At 38.8% G+C, this 16,559-nt stretch overlaps 1 protein-coding gene across 4 annotated transcripts in view; it reads left to right on the forward strand.

Annotated features, from left to right (window-relative positions):
- The first annotated feature begins 1,171 nt into the window (after positions 1-1,171).
- Positions 1,172-16,559, forward strand: part of zgc:63863 (uncharacterized protein LOC393372 homolog) — a 26,591-nt gene continuing 11,203 nt past the window's right edge. The window contains exons 1-8 of one of the 4 annotated variants that reach the window (XM_046835530.1): positions 1,172-1,204; positions 2,290-2,395; positions 3,481-3,567; positions 4,529-4,714; positions 4,863-4,943; positions 5,675-5,861; positions 8,102-8,203; positions 15,861-16,002. In XM_046835530.1, the coding sequence (XP_046691486.1) occupies positions 3,486-3,567; positions 4,529-4,714; positions 4,863-4,943; positions 5,675-5,861; positions 8,102-8,203; positions 15,861-16,002 (780 nt within the window). In that variant the 5' untranslated portion in view covers positions 1,172-1,204; positions 2,290-2,395; positions 3,481-3,485. Of the gene's footprint in view, positions 1,205-1,820; positions 1,834-2,289; positions 2,396-2,715; positions 2,835-3,329; positions 3,568-4,528; positions 4,715-4,862; positions 4,944-5,674; positions 5,862-8,101; positions 8,204-15,860; positions 16,003-16,559 lie in introns of those variants that run through there. The other 3 variants (XM_046835531.1, XM_046835532.1, XM_046835533.1) reach the window with 3 other exon arrangements.

A 16,559-nucleotide genomic window follows, 5' to 3' on the forward strand; every position in this document is an offset into this window, starting at 1 on the left:
GAATAAATGAGATAGAAACTGAGCCGTCATCAGTATGCAGATTCTTATTAATTGAACTGGTTCATTCATCTTCTTTACAAACTGCAAGTGCCAGCTGGTTCCACATCAGTAGGTCTTTCACTCTTGTTTAGACTCAAAGGACGGGGTGAATTCATTCAATATATCGGAGCAGTGACACACTCCTTCACCAGTCGCACTCTAATACAGTCTGATGCAGCAGATGTGTTTTACACATGTGGGGCATCAAGCAAACAAAGAATCACCCACTCTGTTGAGTTAAACATGCTCCTGGGGTACCAGTGACCAGTGTTCCTGTCCCTTTCTTCTTTTTAGGACCACCTGATTCATTCCTATCTCTGGAGATGGTTCCCTTCATTTGAGGACCACTCTTTGCAGTTGAGGATGGTTCCACATGATTCTTAAAGAGCATCTCAAGAACTGGACTGTAATTAATATAAACAGTCTGCAACAATGTCTGCAATTGGCATGAACTGTTCACCACTTAAACCCCCATTGGTGAACAGTTCACTGAACAGTACACCTCCACAATGATAAAACTATAATGAATGGACATTCTGTGTCACCAAGATGATGGTTTCTGGAGTCTGGTTCCTTATAAGGTTTCTTCCTCTTACCAGTTCAGGGAGTTTTTCCTTATCACAGTCACCAATGGGTCACTCATTAGGGATAAACGTACACTCATGTGTTTGTGAGATCAGTATGAGATCAGTGTGAATGCTGCCACACTGAAACCACAAATCCACCATGTTTTGGACCAGAGAATTATTTTATAACATGCAATTCGTGACTGGAGTCATTTGATTTATTGAGACGTTTTCATACAGATTCAGTTACTGATTTTTAAGTGTGAGCAACGCAAAAACTGCTCATCATCATTGTATTGTGTTATTACGTGATGTACTTCTATTTCTGTTTTTTTCACTATTCATTCCAATGCATTTAAATGTATTTAAAAGCCTTGAAAAACACGGCTCATACATTTGAACAGAATTATATCTCTGCAAGGACATGATTACACGTGCATGCCTCGTCTAAACCTCCAGTTTTTTAATTAAAATTCTAATCATTGTAGATTATTTTTTGGACGGATAGATGGAAATACTGGGTGAAGGAGGTTTGCAGAAAAACGGCACGATGAAAAAGAAATCTGAATAGAATATTGTCTCAAACGATCCATTATAAGGTAAGCAGTATACTCTTTTTAATTTTGCTTTGCTTTTTATATTCATTCCCCATAACTCCAAGAGACTTTCTTTATCCATTTGCTTTATTCATGCTTAATAGGGATGTGCATCTTCATAACTAAGGCTGATGCGAGTCGGCTTAAGGAACACTTTAGTAAAAAGAAATCAATCTACATGTAAAATATTAGTCACAATTTATTGGACACTTTTTTATATAATATGTAAAAGTATAGTGCATCCAATGATAATTATATAAATATATAAATATTATATATATAAATAAATAAAAACAAATAGTTTTTTTTACCGATGCAAATATATATATATATATATATATATATATATATATATATATATATATATATATATATATATATATATATATATATATATATATAAATGCTGCATCCTGATACAAATGGCAAAATTTGTTTCCAAATGCACACTTTTTCTAAATCGATGCATCAACATCGTTAAATTTTATATCGATGCGAATCGGTACATCTTACTATCCCTAGCGCTTATTGTAGATTTTGTATAATTGGACTGTGTAAAACTGCCCTCTAGTGGACATCTTTAAGCACGACACGCACACGCTCATGCACACATGTGCGCAGATACACAGCAGGTGATATGAGTGAACACACCTACACTGCAGAACGCACACTACTACTATATATAAATATATATATAAATAGCAAAGTATGCTTTATCCACTATAAAGATGATTTATGCTGCATAATAATAATAATAATAATAATAATAATAATAATATTTTATTACTATAAATTATTATTATTATATAATTGGTGTTGCTTCTTAAGCACCAGAACATAATCATTTCTTTTTAAATTAACATGTAATTATGTTTCAAGTTGTGATTATTTACTAATTACTATTCAGTCATGTAGACTTTTCTGTGACATATAACATATAATGTTGTTTATTCGTGACCACACACAAGCCTCAGATGGAGCATTCAAACCCTCTTACACTGTTCCACTGTAACAAGAATCACATTCAATAATGTATACAATCAGTTATGATCTTCACTGTTCTTACGTCACAAACACGCTTTCTGTAGGTTTTTGACTTTGTTCTGAGGATCGTTTTCTCACCACTGCAGTTCGGACACCGAGAAGGAGCTCGAGAGGTTTATTACAAACATTCGGTTTATTACACATTGAGAGGTGAAACTCATACATTAACCACAGCAGACTAAACAGTGCATTTCATCATCTCTCTCTCTCTCTCTCTCTCTCTCTCTCTCTCTTTCGTTCTCTCTCTACACTTCCACGACTCTTCTTTCCCACGATTCCAAATCACTGCTCTTGAGCTATTATCTCCAGATCCTATTTAAAGTTGTGGTACATCATTTATAACATTCAAAGTAACTCCCTATAAAATTTTATTAGCAATGTGATTTATCATTAGGATATTTATTTAGATTTACCCGTCCTTTCAGTACAAAGCAGGTACCTGGTTACCATAGCAACGGACCAAAACAAGGACATTTTTTGACCCCAACACAAGATAAACATCATCCACGTTGTATGAGAAGGTGTTTAAGACTTTTCCGCTAAGGAAGTGGTTGTAGGTGTTCTGATTTCGGTCTTTTCAGAAGTTAAGGTGAACTTTTAATGTTCTGATTTCATAAAACCTAATAAGCATGTGTTTGTCATTTTGTTCTGACAGCGCAGATTTAAATATATTTACATATTTACATATGGCGCCACCGGAAAAGGACCAGACATGCGCAAATGCGTCTACTTCACCAAAATCTGTATTTCTATCACTTTTTTTTTTTTACAGAATATTTAGTGCAGTATCAACAAGTACAATATTATAAATACCCGAAACTGCCGTAAATTCTTTCAAAATATATTAGACAGGAAGTAGGCGCATTTAGTGTTATCCGGTACGAATAGAGCAGCCACAATCATCTCAAAGAGTTCGTTATTGTTGACTTTTTTGTCTCATTTAGACGACTGACTAATCAGGGTTTATTACAAATCTGGCAACACGGCCATGCTGTCATGTTTATAGCGCCCAGAGTCGCGTTCAGAAAACGGACCAATCATATTTGAGGTTTTTAAGGCAGTCAGCCAATAGGATTCAATCTTAGGAAGACATTCCTGCAATCATGGGCGGTTGAGTTGCCGGCGTTGAAACCGAACTGCTTTACGTGACAGTTTGGTTTCTGTGAACCGAAAAGCCGCCGGTCTGTTTTAATTATGTTTTAATTAGAGAGTAATTATATTTATTATTTGTTAAGGTTTTATGAACCTGAGAGAGATGAAGAAGGTGAAAAAACGCCACCAGCTGAATGAGAGCAGAACGGAAACACCTGGCAGGCTGGAAGGTGAGCAGTGGTTTACATATGATTTATAATAATAATAATTATTATTATATTCAATATTAGGAAGTGAGATTATTGCGTGAGTTCAGACCGTTTCATGGACTAATCTAACTATGGAGCATGGGGCTGACGTGTCCAGTAAAGCTACGTGGACACACACACACACACACACACACACACACACTTATAAATCTTTTTGTCCATGAACAACCATTACAGTGTATGTACAGGTTCGGATTTGGTCACGTGATCAAATATCAGCCTTTTTTGGGGTAAATAAATCTAAATAAATTCCTTTGTAAGATCTGTCTGGGTGCCAAAACTTTTAAGACCTGTTGCATTTGATGCCATGTAGTCATAGAAAGACGCCTTTCAACCCTTAACACCCCAAATAATCTTACTGGAAAAGAATAATAAGAGAATAATAGACTGGGGGTGGTGCAAGTACAGGAAATGAATCAACAACCAGGTGATGTGAGAAAACTCCTGCAGAGTTACGCCCAAATGTGGATTATTCTCCTGTTATGGCATGTAGCAGTGTGTGCAGTTACTTTTCTTACATTTTTGCCAGTGATAACAATTTTATTTAACATTATTTTATATTAATTATTTACCAGTTTCTAACCAATCATAATTAATGAGCTGTAATATCAGGGGGTCTGATACTCAGTGCTGTAATATTAGAGGGTCTGATACTCTATGGTGTAATATCAGGGGGTCTGATACTCAGTGCTGTAATATTAGAGGGTCTGATACTCTATGGTGTAATATCAGGGGGTCTGATACTCAGTGCTGTAATATTAGAGGGTCTGATACTCTATGGTGTAATATCAGGGGGTCTGATACGCAGTGCTTACTTCTTACACACATAAAAGGCAATTTTACAACAAATTTCTACATAACTGTGGAAACAAGTCCAAGTCACATTACATCAGTAACATTACAATTTTTTTTACTCTGGTAGATCATATGTCCTGGAAGAAGCAGAAGCTTGCAGACATCCAGAAGGCTCTGTACAGTGACCCAGTGGACATTGAGACCCTGCGCACTGCAGCGGTCAGCAAGGGAGGCTTGTTGACTGACGATGTGCGAAGAAAAGTTTGGCCCAAACTCCTCAGTGTCAATGTGTTTGACCTTCCTGCAAAACCTGGTGTGTGTGTGTGTGTGTGTGTATGGTGTGATTGTGGTGTGAATATTTGTCATACCTTAAAAAATAATACACGTCAAGACACAAGAATTTGTTCCGCCATGTCACTATTTTTACTTGGTTTTTTTTTATTTTTTATACTTTCTCATAGCCAAAAATATCAGAGAGAACCACAAAGACCACAACCAGGTGCTGCTTGATGTCAGGCGATCCGTGTCCCGATTCCCAAAAGGTAGTGTTTGTATGCTATTCATTAGACATTGTGTTTTTCTGATGAATTTTTGAAAGGTCTTTGTTGTTTTGTAACTGGTACGTCTAGAAATGATTCTAGAAATGAAAAAAAAAAAAAAAAAAAGCCTCTTAACATCCACTTTACCAACCATAGGCAGTTCTTCCCTGTTCTTCTTGCCTTCAATGGTTACCATAAAGTTAGTAAATCTGTTCCAGCATGACATGCCCCTGTGCACAAAACCAGCTCAATGGAGATATGCTTAACATGTGTTGGAATGGAAGATCTCCCGCTATAGAGCTCTGCTATAGAGCTCGCTCTTGATAAGAGTGCCTGCTCAATGCTTGAAATGTTAATGTGTAGAGCTCTGAACTCAAGCCTACTGAACACTTTCTTTGGGATGAATTAGAAAACTCACGGCACAAACACAGGTGTGGCTGACTGAGCACCAATCTCCACAAGCATACTCCAAAATCCAGTGGAACATCTTCCCAGAAGAGAGGAGGTTATTATAACAGTTAATGGACTAAACTGGATGATCAAAAAGCACCTACCACTCACATCTAATGGTCCGGTATCCACAAACATTTGTCCATATAGTGAACATTTATGTCTTTGTTTCTCTCTCTCTCTCTCTCTCTCTCTCTCTCTCTCTCTCTCTCTCTCTCTCTCTCTCTCTCTCTCTCTCTCTCTCTCTCTGTCTCTGTCTCTCTGTCTGTATCCTGGTGTACCAGGGATGCGAACTGCTGAGCGGCTGGTGCTGCAGGAGCAACTGATTGACATCATCCTGGACATTCTGAGGCGGAACCCTCAGCTGCACTACTACCAGGGCTACCACGATATTGCAATCACCTTCCTGCTGGTGGTAGGAGAGCGCATGGCCATAGCATTAGTCGAGAAGCTCTCCAAACATCACCTCAGGTTTGTGCTCTCAACTGATGTTTTTTTTTTCTCTCCTTACCAGACTCTTCTTTGTCATGTGACAAAAAGAGGGCAGGGCAAACAATTGGGTATTTTTGAAAAAAGTAAAACCAAGCATGTTGCTCAAGTTCTCACAGGGGCAGAGTAACATATTTGGAGGAGATCTACAATCTTTTACCTACATGAGCTTTACAGGTGCCTGTGATTGGCTTGGGTGTGTCTAATTGACAGGCCAGAGATGCAAATGCTGCCCCACCCACTTATATATTGCAGTCAAATTTACATTTACATTGATGGCAGTTGGATTAACAGTTATCCCGGACAAAGTGTAATGAAGTATCATTAAATACATTCCGGTGCTGGTTCATTAGGACACAGACTAAGAATAATACCAGTTTAACATTCTGAAGAGAAAATGTTTTTTATATAAGAAGGGGGGAGGTGGTTAAGGCATTGGACTTTGAATCCGAGCGTTGTGGGTTAGAATCTCGGCCATACCAGGCTGCCACCCCTGGATCCCTGAGCAAGGCTCCTAACCCCCATAGGGTGCTCAATTGTGAGAATAGGGATAAAGTACTCCGCTACGGAAATGGCAAGTAAGCCACCAGGCCCTTGCCCCCAATGCACCTCCTGGTGTGGGAGAAAATATGTATAAGAACAGCTGGGAGACTGAAAGTTCATTCCAAACACCTTAGTGTCAGATCAGAGAAAAGTTTTGAAGGCTTTCCTGCACCCTCAGAGATGGTGGGACCAGTAGAGTGTTAGATGATCAGAGGGAGCGTGGTGCAGTGTGGGGTGAGAGAAGTGCTGTGATGTTTTTGGCATTGTAGGTGAGCATCATTGTTTAAAAGTAATGCAGGATGCCAGAGGCGGGAATGTATCCATTCGTGGGAAAACCTAGGTAGGTTAAAAACATGGCATGTGGCTGCATTTTGGATCAGCTGCAGTGATTGAATATCCTTCAGAAGCAGACTGCCAGGAGGGGAGGTGCAGTAGTCCAGTCTTGACAGTTGACCGACATGAATACATTCCGTTGATGATGTTAAGGAGCAATGAACATGATGTGTCAGACTAGCAATATTTGATAAAAAGGAGAGTTGACTGGTTATGGTTATTCCAAAGTTGTGTTCCTTCTTGTCCCCCTCAATGGCTCTGGCATTGACTAGTTTCTTACTCGTAATCTTCCAACCATATCGCTTTTAAAAGCTCATTATTTTGTGGTGTGTCTACTCACTTTAGGAGTCTAGACAGCCAGGCAAATTGTAACATTCCATGATCCTGAAGGTTGTTGCCAGAAAAGTGTAAAAAAAAAAACAACTTTTTTTGCTGTGTATCCTGTGGAGCCTGCATTCTGCTTCGGACACAAGATATTTATAATTCAGTACTTTGCCAGAAACCACTGATCTCCCCCATTACATGCCAGCAGCCAACCAGCAAAGTGTGTTTTGAGGCTGAACATTCCCCTGAATTAAAATCTTTTGCAGAAAGTTCTGTGTTATAAAACCACACAACAGTTATTATACTGAAATATAATTTATTTTTTTTCTGAATTGTCTTAAAAATTTTACAGCCCCTTTTGTTGCACAACAAATGCAAAAAGTTTTTTCCAAATGTCAAGAATTTGTTAGCGGTTTTGAAGACCGGATCGAACGTTTTCATCATAGATTTTCCGTCTTTCCACCGCACAGCGAGACGTGTCGAGGTTTTCGCGTATCAGTTAGACAAATCGATGGTCTGATAATGTGAGTAAAACATTTTGACAGCAACAACCGAACTGTATTTCTCATATTGGTCAGGTGTTGATTGAATTTTTTTAACGAAGAAAACTTTCTGCTGTCATCGTGGTCAGGATCTCAAAACTCTTCACCATACATGCAAAGTAAAGTATAGTCTTCGTTCGCTTGTGCACAGTTACTGCTTAAAACGGTTCCTGAGTTCACAGGCAAGTAGTGGTATGACTTTAAGGTTTAATACATTATTTCGTTCAAAAGCTCTGCTGTTTTGCACAAAATAATACAAAGACAACAAATGCAACTCGTATTTATGAAAAGTGTGAAAACTGAATTTCTTTTTCCATAAGTATGTAGAACTTTGGTGGAGAAAAACGTATACGAACGCCCATGTGCTTATTTTTTTTACATTCATAAAAAGCAGTTAATATGGGGAGAACGTGATGACAGGTGGTGTTTTCGCCTTTAAACATAAGAATTAACACTTTGCTGTGTTGGGTGTGTGTGCAGGGACTTTATGGACCCCACCATGGACAGTACCAAACACATCCTGAATTACCTGATGCCCATAATAGAGCAGGTCAACCCCAAGCTACATGACTTCATGCTCAGGTACAAGTTGGTTTATTTTAAAACGGCGGTTCACAACTTGAGGCGGCACAAAATGTATACAATTGTCATTGCTACTGTTAAAAAAAAATATTCTCCAGAGTAACATGCAGTATGAGCTCTGTGGTCTTACATATATCCCATCAAATGATTAGAGGATAAAGTACAACCGGAATTCCAGAAGTGTTGGGATGTTTTTAAAATTTTAATAAAATGAAAACTAAAAGGCTTTCAAATTACATGAGCCAATATTTTATTTACAATAAAACAAATGTTTAAACTGAGACATTTTACGCTTTTATGCACAAAATGAGCTCATTTCAGATTTCCTGCCTGTGACAGGTCTCCAAAACTAATCACGTTAATTGACATCAGGTCGTTAATATGATTAGCTATAAAAGGGAGGTCTTAGAGTTAGATTGACCTGCCAATCTGTGAACGAGTGCGTAAAAAGATTGTGTATTCCTTTAAAAACAATGTTTTTCAATGTCAAATTGCAAAGGCTTTGCAAATCTCATCATCTACAGTACATACCATCATCAAAAGATTTAGAGAGACTGGAGAAATCTCTGTGTAAGGCACGAGGACGAAGACCTTTGTTGGATGCCAGTGGTGTGGTCTTTGGGCCCTCAGGCGACACTGCATCACACATCGGCATGATCGTGTCATTGACGTTACTAATTGGGCCCAGGAATACTTTCAGAAACCACTGTCGGTAAACACAATCCGCCGTTCCATCTGCAGATGCCGACTAAAGCTTTGTCATGCAAAAAGGAAGCCATATGTGAACATGGTCCAGAAGCGCTGTCGTGTCCTGTGGGCCAACGCTCATTTAAAATTGACTTTTTTAAAGTGTAAAAATGTTCTATGATCAGACGAGTCGAAATGTGACATTCTTGTAGTAAATCACGGATGCCGTGTCCTCCGAGCTAAAGAGGAGGGGGATCTTCCAGTGTGTTTTCAGCGCTCGGTTTAAAAGCCAGCATCTCTAATGGTATGGGGGTGCATGAGTGCATATGGTATGGGCAGCTTGCATGTTTTGGAAGTCATTATGAATGCCTAAAAGGTATATGAAGGTTTTAGAGCAACTTATGCTCCTCTCCAGACGACGTCTATTTTAGGGAAAGGCTTGTGTATTTCAGCAGGATGATGCAAAATTACATACTGCAACTACAACAACAGCATGGCTTTGTAGTAGAAGCCATGCTGAATTGACCTGCCTGCAGTCCAGATCTTTTACCTATAGAGAACATTTGGCGCATAATTAAACGTAAAATACGCCAAAGACGACCACGGACTCTTCAGCAGCTGAAAACTTATATCAGGCAAGAATGGGACTAAATTCCAACAGCAAAACTTCAGAAACTAATAACCTCAATGCCCAGATGTCTTCAAACTGTTTTAAAAAGAAGAGGAGATGCTACACCATGGTAAACATGCCCCCGTGCTGACTTTTTTGAGACCTGTAGTAGGCATGACATTTAAAATGAGCTCATTTTGTGCACAAAAGTGTAAAATTTCTCAATTTAAACATTCACGTTCGCTATGTTCTATTGTGAATAAAATATCGGCTTATGTGATTTTGAAAGTTTTTTTTAGTTTTAATTTTATTTAAATTTTAAAAAACGTCCCAACATTTCCGGAATTCGGGTTATAGAAAAGAAATACTCACATACGTGGCAAGGTATCTGGCTACGTTCGGTACTGTTATTGTTAATCCTTGACACACCTAGACAGAGAGAGAGAGAGAGAGAGATGAGGTACAGTCACAATCCTCAAAAAGACTTGTAACATTTAGGCCTAATATTTAAGTTTATTCTTTAAACATTATAGGCACTCTGACAGAGGATAACGATTTATTCAACTTAAAAATTTCATATTTGATGCATGTTGGTTCCTGATGCGACTTGTAATATATACCATAAAACATAGCAACTTAGTTTGTGGACACTTAACCATTAGATTCGTATGTACTTTCTGATCATCCAATCCCACATTTGTTCCACATTTGCTGATAAAATAATCTCCACTCTTCTGGGAAGATGTTCCACTAGATTTTGGAGTGTGCTTGTGGAGATTTCTGATCATTCAGCTCTAAGGGTGTTAGTATTGATGTAGGTTGAGGAGGCCTGGGGTGCATTGTACAAATTTGGCCCAAAGGGGGTCAGTAGGGTTGAGGTCAGAGCTTTATAACAGGCCACTCAGTAAAATCTTGATGGCATTGTCACTCTGGAACCGGTTTGGGTCTTCTAGTTCAAGAGAATGAAAAATATAATGCTACTGCATCCAGAGACATCCTGTACACGTGTGCCTCCAACTTTGTGGTAACAGTTTGGAAAGACCCACATATGGCTAAGTCGGGTGTCCAGATACTTTAGTACAAACAGTGTATATTTTAGACTTAAGGGTAAAGGTGCAGTCTTTAACAGCGCATTATTGTAACACAAAGCCTCATTGTAAAGGTTCAGGAATCAAACAGTGGGACGCGCTGTTCTAGAAAAAATATTGAATGCAATGTTTTCAAGAAGTTTTCGTATTTGTATGTGTGTATGTATGTATGTATATTTTTTACCGCAACAGTTTACTGACTATTTACTATTTTAAACTATATTGCATAATTTTTTTTCTCCCCTGTTGTGGAGCATCTACAGAACAAGTTGGTTCTCCTTTCTCTTTTCTCCCCTTAGCGAGTATCTGAGTAGTTTACATGTAGTTCGGTTTGTTACACAGGAGACTCGCATGCTAAAGCCAACACACAAGCAAATCTTTCGAACCCATTAGGAGTCCATTAGTATTTGAATTAAGCTATAAAAAGATCAACATCAAGCTATTTGCCAGTTCGACATTAACGGTGAAACCGAAGGAGCGTTCAGGAGAGTTTGCACGCATGCTGCGTCCGGCTTATAACGAGGCCGCGGCTTATGTGTACAAGATTGATGACTTCTGACGAAACATTTCTGGTGTTTATCTCAGTCAGAAATCTCGCCCTGACAGGAAATCTTTACCTGAGACTGCAGTCGAATCGACACGTCCAGGTACTTTTTTAAGACGTTCGAGAGTTTTGCTAAAACAAGTAAAGGAAAAAAAGGGGCGAAGGTCACTTTTTTGCGAGCTACGTCTTGTCCTGTCGATCATTTTAGGAATCGGGGCATGATTTGAAAAATGTTTGACAAAGTCTAAATAAATAAATTTAAAAAAGCGAATTAATACCAATTGACAGGCTTCTTCAACCTGTCCGAACTTTATTCAGAGGAAAGATTGACAGGTTTTTGTCATCAGCTGTCAGTAAACGGTGTTCTCAGGAGTGGATCACTAACATCCAGCCAATCAGAAGGAGGCATTTCTACTAACCTGTTAATCAGACTGTCGGTTAAAAAAAAAAACAAAAAAAAACACCTCTTGTGCTAGTGTTCAAGGGCGTCACTGTGGAGGGAGCACGAAATAAGGAGGCTGATACGATGCAGATTACTCCTCTAAAGAATTTCTCTTTGGATGATGCTACTGAGCTGCTTGACTGTGACCGCCTTTACCATGACTGATGTATTGGTTATGGATGTCTGATGTTTGTCACATGAATCATTTTCCTAATACATTATTGTTACTATGGTAACGCTTAAACAAAGGGATTGTATAGTAGACATTCCAAATAAAATCTGAGGCAAAACTGTTGAAGAGATACTGCACATTTCTAAACATGTTAGTAATGTTTTGTAGACATTGTATAATGTTAGATGGAAATTCACACTTGTCCAGAAGTGGTGATTCCAAGTGGCTTTTTTTCCCCTCCAAATTTTTTGAGAGAAAAACTGTTGTCCATGTACATTCTCCCTGATTCGCTTCATAATTTTAGTCTTAGCCAATTTCCACCCGCCAATGATGTTTCTCCAAGGTGGTTGAGAACTGGTGTTCGAGTTGGTTTTTAGGCTCCATCTTACTTCTTCTGAGATTTGTGAACTGCTTTTCCTGCTGCATCACAGGGCAATGTAACACACACTCAGGAACACTCTATTAACATCACTCAGAGATTTCAATGATTATGACAGAACGTACTGTATGCATCCTTCCCATCCAGAGCGCTCGTCTACTGGTGGTCTCCCTGTGATATATGGCTGCAGCATGATAAGTGTTTACCATGGGTTTTATTCAGTTGCAGAATAAAAGTTAAATAGTTTTTCGTTCAAATAGTCATTTTTGAGTCTAGACCTGGAAGGACATTGAACCTGGTTTTCATGCAAAACGTTTCTCACTTATACGTGAAAGCACGCAGTGTCAACAGGCACTGATCATTTCTTCACTTGCGCCTCCACGGTTCCTTTTCTTGCTTCACGTCTGCGCTTTTTATCTCCTTTTTTTAAGGAAAGAGTGTGAGAAATGAAAACGAGGACAGGAATAAACCTATTTACCAATGTTTACTGAGGAAGCCTCCAATTCCTGTCTGCAAATTCTGCTCACGATTTTTCAATGGTTGGCGTGCAAGGATTTTATTTCTACATATTATCGATGGTAAGATTCACCGATCTGAAACGGTTCATCGGTTTAAACGTTAACGGTGCGATGCATCGGTTAAAAAAAGTGTGCATCGGATCTAAGTTGCCATTTGTATCTCAATACATCGTTTTGAACATATTTGCATCAGTAGCTGCTGCTACATGAATGACGTATCGCAACACTACGGAGACCAAGGCATGTCCTGAGAATCAGATAGAATACAGATTAACATGGCAGAGGTAGAGCTGCATCTTCCTCAAGACAGAACAGAAAAAGAACGTCTGGTTTTATTTTTTGCACTACAAAGCCACTTAAATTGATGATTTGCTGTCTGTCTGAACCAAAGAAGTAAAAGTGAACTATTTGTACCATATTGAATTGCTTAGCATTATTTTTCCATTGTGTTGAATCAAATCGGATCGCACTGCATCGTAATGCGGTGAATCGTATCGCATCGGTAGCTGCTTCATACGTCTCTTTAATGTATTGCATCGTTGACTGCATCGAGATGCAAATTGCTTCGTCCTCCGTTATGGAGACCCACATCAGTAATATGCACCATTTACAATGTGTCTTTATGATTTTGGTCTGTAGGTCATTCATACTTCTTTAAATGTAAGATGACCCCCCCAGCTCAGAAAGAATCAGTCGGGTTCTGAGTACATTATTTAGAAACGCTCTGAAAAGTGAAGGTTCCATGCGAGCAATTTTGTTAAGAAACGAAGAGCGCAGTGTGATTTTTCTCCATTAGGGAGCAGCAGAGTGTAACGTTAGCCTCACACGCTTCTGCAATCCTCTGAGGTTTATCACATCGTCTCAAGCAGCACTACGGATCAGGGCCGTGACTCTCTCTGCTCTCATCCGAGGACACACACTCTTTAAATTCTGCACTCATTATGCGTATTAAAAGGATGGCGTGAGAGAATGTTTCGAGAGCTCAAAAGTTTGCACGCCCTTCCCTTGAAAAAGTCAGTCCAACACATTTTCTGTCAAAACTATTGATGGCCAAAGATATTGTTTTTACTCTCTTTTGTTTTGTTTGCTTTTAAAGCCTCGTGCCCGCCCTTTCGATCAGCTCATGCATAAGAGATGCAGGTTGTGCTGTGGAAAGGACTTCTGCCTGTTCCCTGTATGTAAAGGGAAGTTATTTTTAATGGCTTGTCATTTTAAAATAGAGCGAATAAGAGCGCAGGGATAAATATTGCATGCGTGCATGCGCGTCCTGGGAGTTTCCTCTAGTGCACTGCAGCTCTCCTGGTTTAATGGTTGAACTCATTTCAGGTGCTGTTGCTCAGGGCACTTTCCAAGTTAACAAGCTTGGTCTCGGTGCAGTCGCAACTCTGGAAGTTAAAAAACTTTACAGCACTTTGGTGCATTTAAGTCGGTGTTTTTCCCCCAGTTTGTTTCTGTTTTTTTGGAAAACGTGTGCATCACGTTTTTATTTCATCTTAGGACATAAAAGAAAAAGCCTTCCAGCCCTGACAGGCACTAAATATGCACCTGGACATGGATGGTATTGAGACTGAGAGGGTGGGATCTGCATAGTAAACTGCTGAGTGAGGATTAGAGGCGATGAGACAAGGCAGGATGTGTTTTATTTTTTTTTATTTTTTTTTTTGTGAGGGTTTTATTCCTCTTACATTAAAGCAAGAGGAACATTCTAGATTTTTAAAACTGCAACTTTGCCCCGTTTGATGGTTCCAGTTGCTGTAGATTCCAGTCTTCATGCTTTTACTCTGACTGGTTCTGTGTTCGCTAACTGCGGTGTGTTTCTTTCTTTCTTTCTTTCTTTCTTTCTTTCTTTCTTTCTTTCTTTCTTTCTTTCTTTTTCTTTCTTTTTCTCTCTTCAACTTTCAATATTTAACACAATCTTTCTTTCTTTCTCTTTCTTTCTTTCTTTCTTTCTTTCTTTCTTTCTTTCTTTCTTTCTTTTTCTCTCTTCAACTTTCAATATTTAACAATCTTTCTTTCTTTCTTTCTTTCTTTCTTTCTTTCTTTCTTTCTTTCTTTCTTTCTTTCTTTCTTTTTTCTTTCTTTTTTTCCTCTCCAACTTTCAATATTTAACACAATCTTTCTTTCTTTCTTTCTTTCTTTCTTTCTTTCTTTCTTTCTTTCTTTCTTTCTTTCTTTCTTTCTTTTTCTCTCTTCAACTTTCAATATTTAACAATCTTTCTTTCTTTCTTTCTTTCTTTCTTTCTTTCTTTCTTTCTTTCTTTCTTTCTTTCTTTCTTTCTTTCTTTCCAACTTTCAATATTTAACACAATCTTTCTTTCTTTCTTTCTTTCTTTCTTTCTTTCTTTCTTTTTCTCTCTTCAACTTTCAATATTTAACACTTTCTTTCTTTCTTTCTTTCTTTCTTTCTTTCTTTCTTTCTTTTTCTCTTTAACTTTCAATATTTAACTCTTTCTTTCTTTCTTTCTGTCTTTCTTTCTTTTTTCTTGCTCGCTCTCTCTCTCTCTCTCTCTCTCTCTCTCTCTCTCTCTCTCTCTCTCAACATATTTTTTCTTTAATTCTTTTTCGTAATCACTATTTTCTTTCTTTTCCTCCTTTCACTCAGACTGATAAGAAAATCGCTGACACTGGAGACTCCAGCAGTCGGGCCATAATGTAATTAGTTCTCCTTAATTCCTTGTTCGAAGTTTAAAGCAATAGCTACGAATGCTGATGTAAAGATGGTGAGATTCAGTCGTCACTGCTGCATGACCGGCAGTCTGTGGGGAAGTTCCTGCTGCAGTGTGGGAGAGGAGACGGAGCAGCCCCGGGCCCGAAGCGCTGAACTGTGATAAAAAAAAAAAAAAGAGTGCACGTGACTCTGCTGTTACATCATCCATAGAGAGCGATGTGCAGAACGATTTTCTTTCACATTGACAATGTTTACATGCCTCTGTAGCCACGAGCGGTGCAGCTCAACCAGTGTCACCCTGAATAAACAGCAAAATGTGCTCTCTTATACACACGCGCGCACACACACACACACACACACACACACACACACACACACAGAAATGTACAGCCGCTTGATACAGTGACAAGATGCACCATAGCAGTACGGAGTCGATGTGATTGAAATCAAGAGCTTTTCGCAGTTGTCTGTGTAAACTCCAGAAACAGAGGTCACACGACAGAGTGATACACAAATTAATGTTTTCTTTTTTCACTGTGTGTGTTACAGAGCTGAGGTTGGTACCATCTTCGCCCTCAGCTGGCTGATCACATGGTACGGTCACGTCCTCTCAGACTTCCGGCACATCCTGCGGCTCTACGATTTCTTCCTGGCTTCCCACCCGTTAATGCCCATTTACTTTGCTGCTGCGGTGAGAACTTTCCCTTTCAACTCGATATTCACAAAATCTCTTTTTTTTTTCCTTCTACTTCTTTCTACTTCTGTCTTTTTTTCTATTTCTTTCTTTATCTCGCAGTATGTAATGCAAAATTTATCGGTTTCCTTTCTTTTCTCAATATTTAACGTCCGTCCGTCCGTCCGTCAGTCTGTCTGTCTGTCTGTCTGTCTTTCATGGTTCAATATTAAAGAAAGAAAGAGAGAGAAAGAAAGAAAGAAAAACAATTATTTTCTTTTCTTTCCTTCTTTCCTTCTTTCCTTCTTTCTTTCTTTCTTTCTTTCTTTCTTTCTTTCTTTCTTTCTTTCTTTCTTTCTTTCTTTCTCTCCAACTTTCAATACTTAACACAATTTATCTTTCTTTCTCTCTCTCTCTCTCTCTCTCTCTCTCTCTCTCTCTCTCTCTCTCTCTCTCTCTCTCTCTCTCTCTCTGTGTGTGTGTGTGTGTGTGTGTGTGTGTGTGTGTGTGTGTGTGTGTGTGTGTGTGTGTGTGTGTGTGTGGCACTAAAGGAATCCGGGGTGCTCTGTGGTAGT

The sequence above is a fragment of the Silurus meridionalis genome, chromosome 22 (genome assembly GCF_014805685.1).
Source record: "Silurus meridionalis isolate SWU-2019-XX chromosome 22, ASM1480568v1, whole genome shotgun sequence".
Lineage (NCBI taxonomy): Eukaryota > Metazoa > Chordata > Actinopteri > Siluriformes > Siluridae > Silurus > Silurus meridionalis.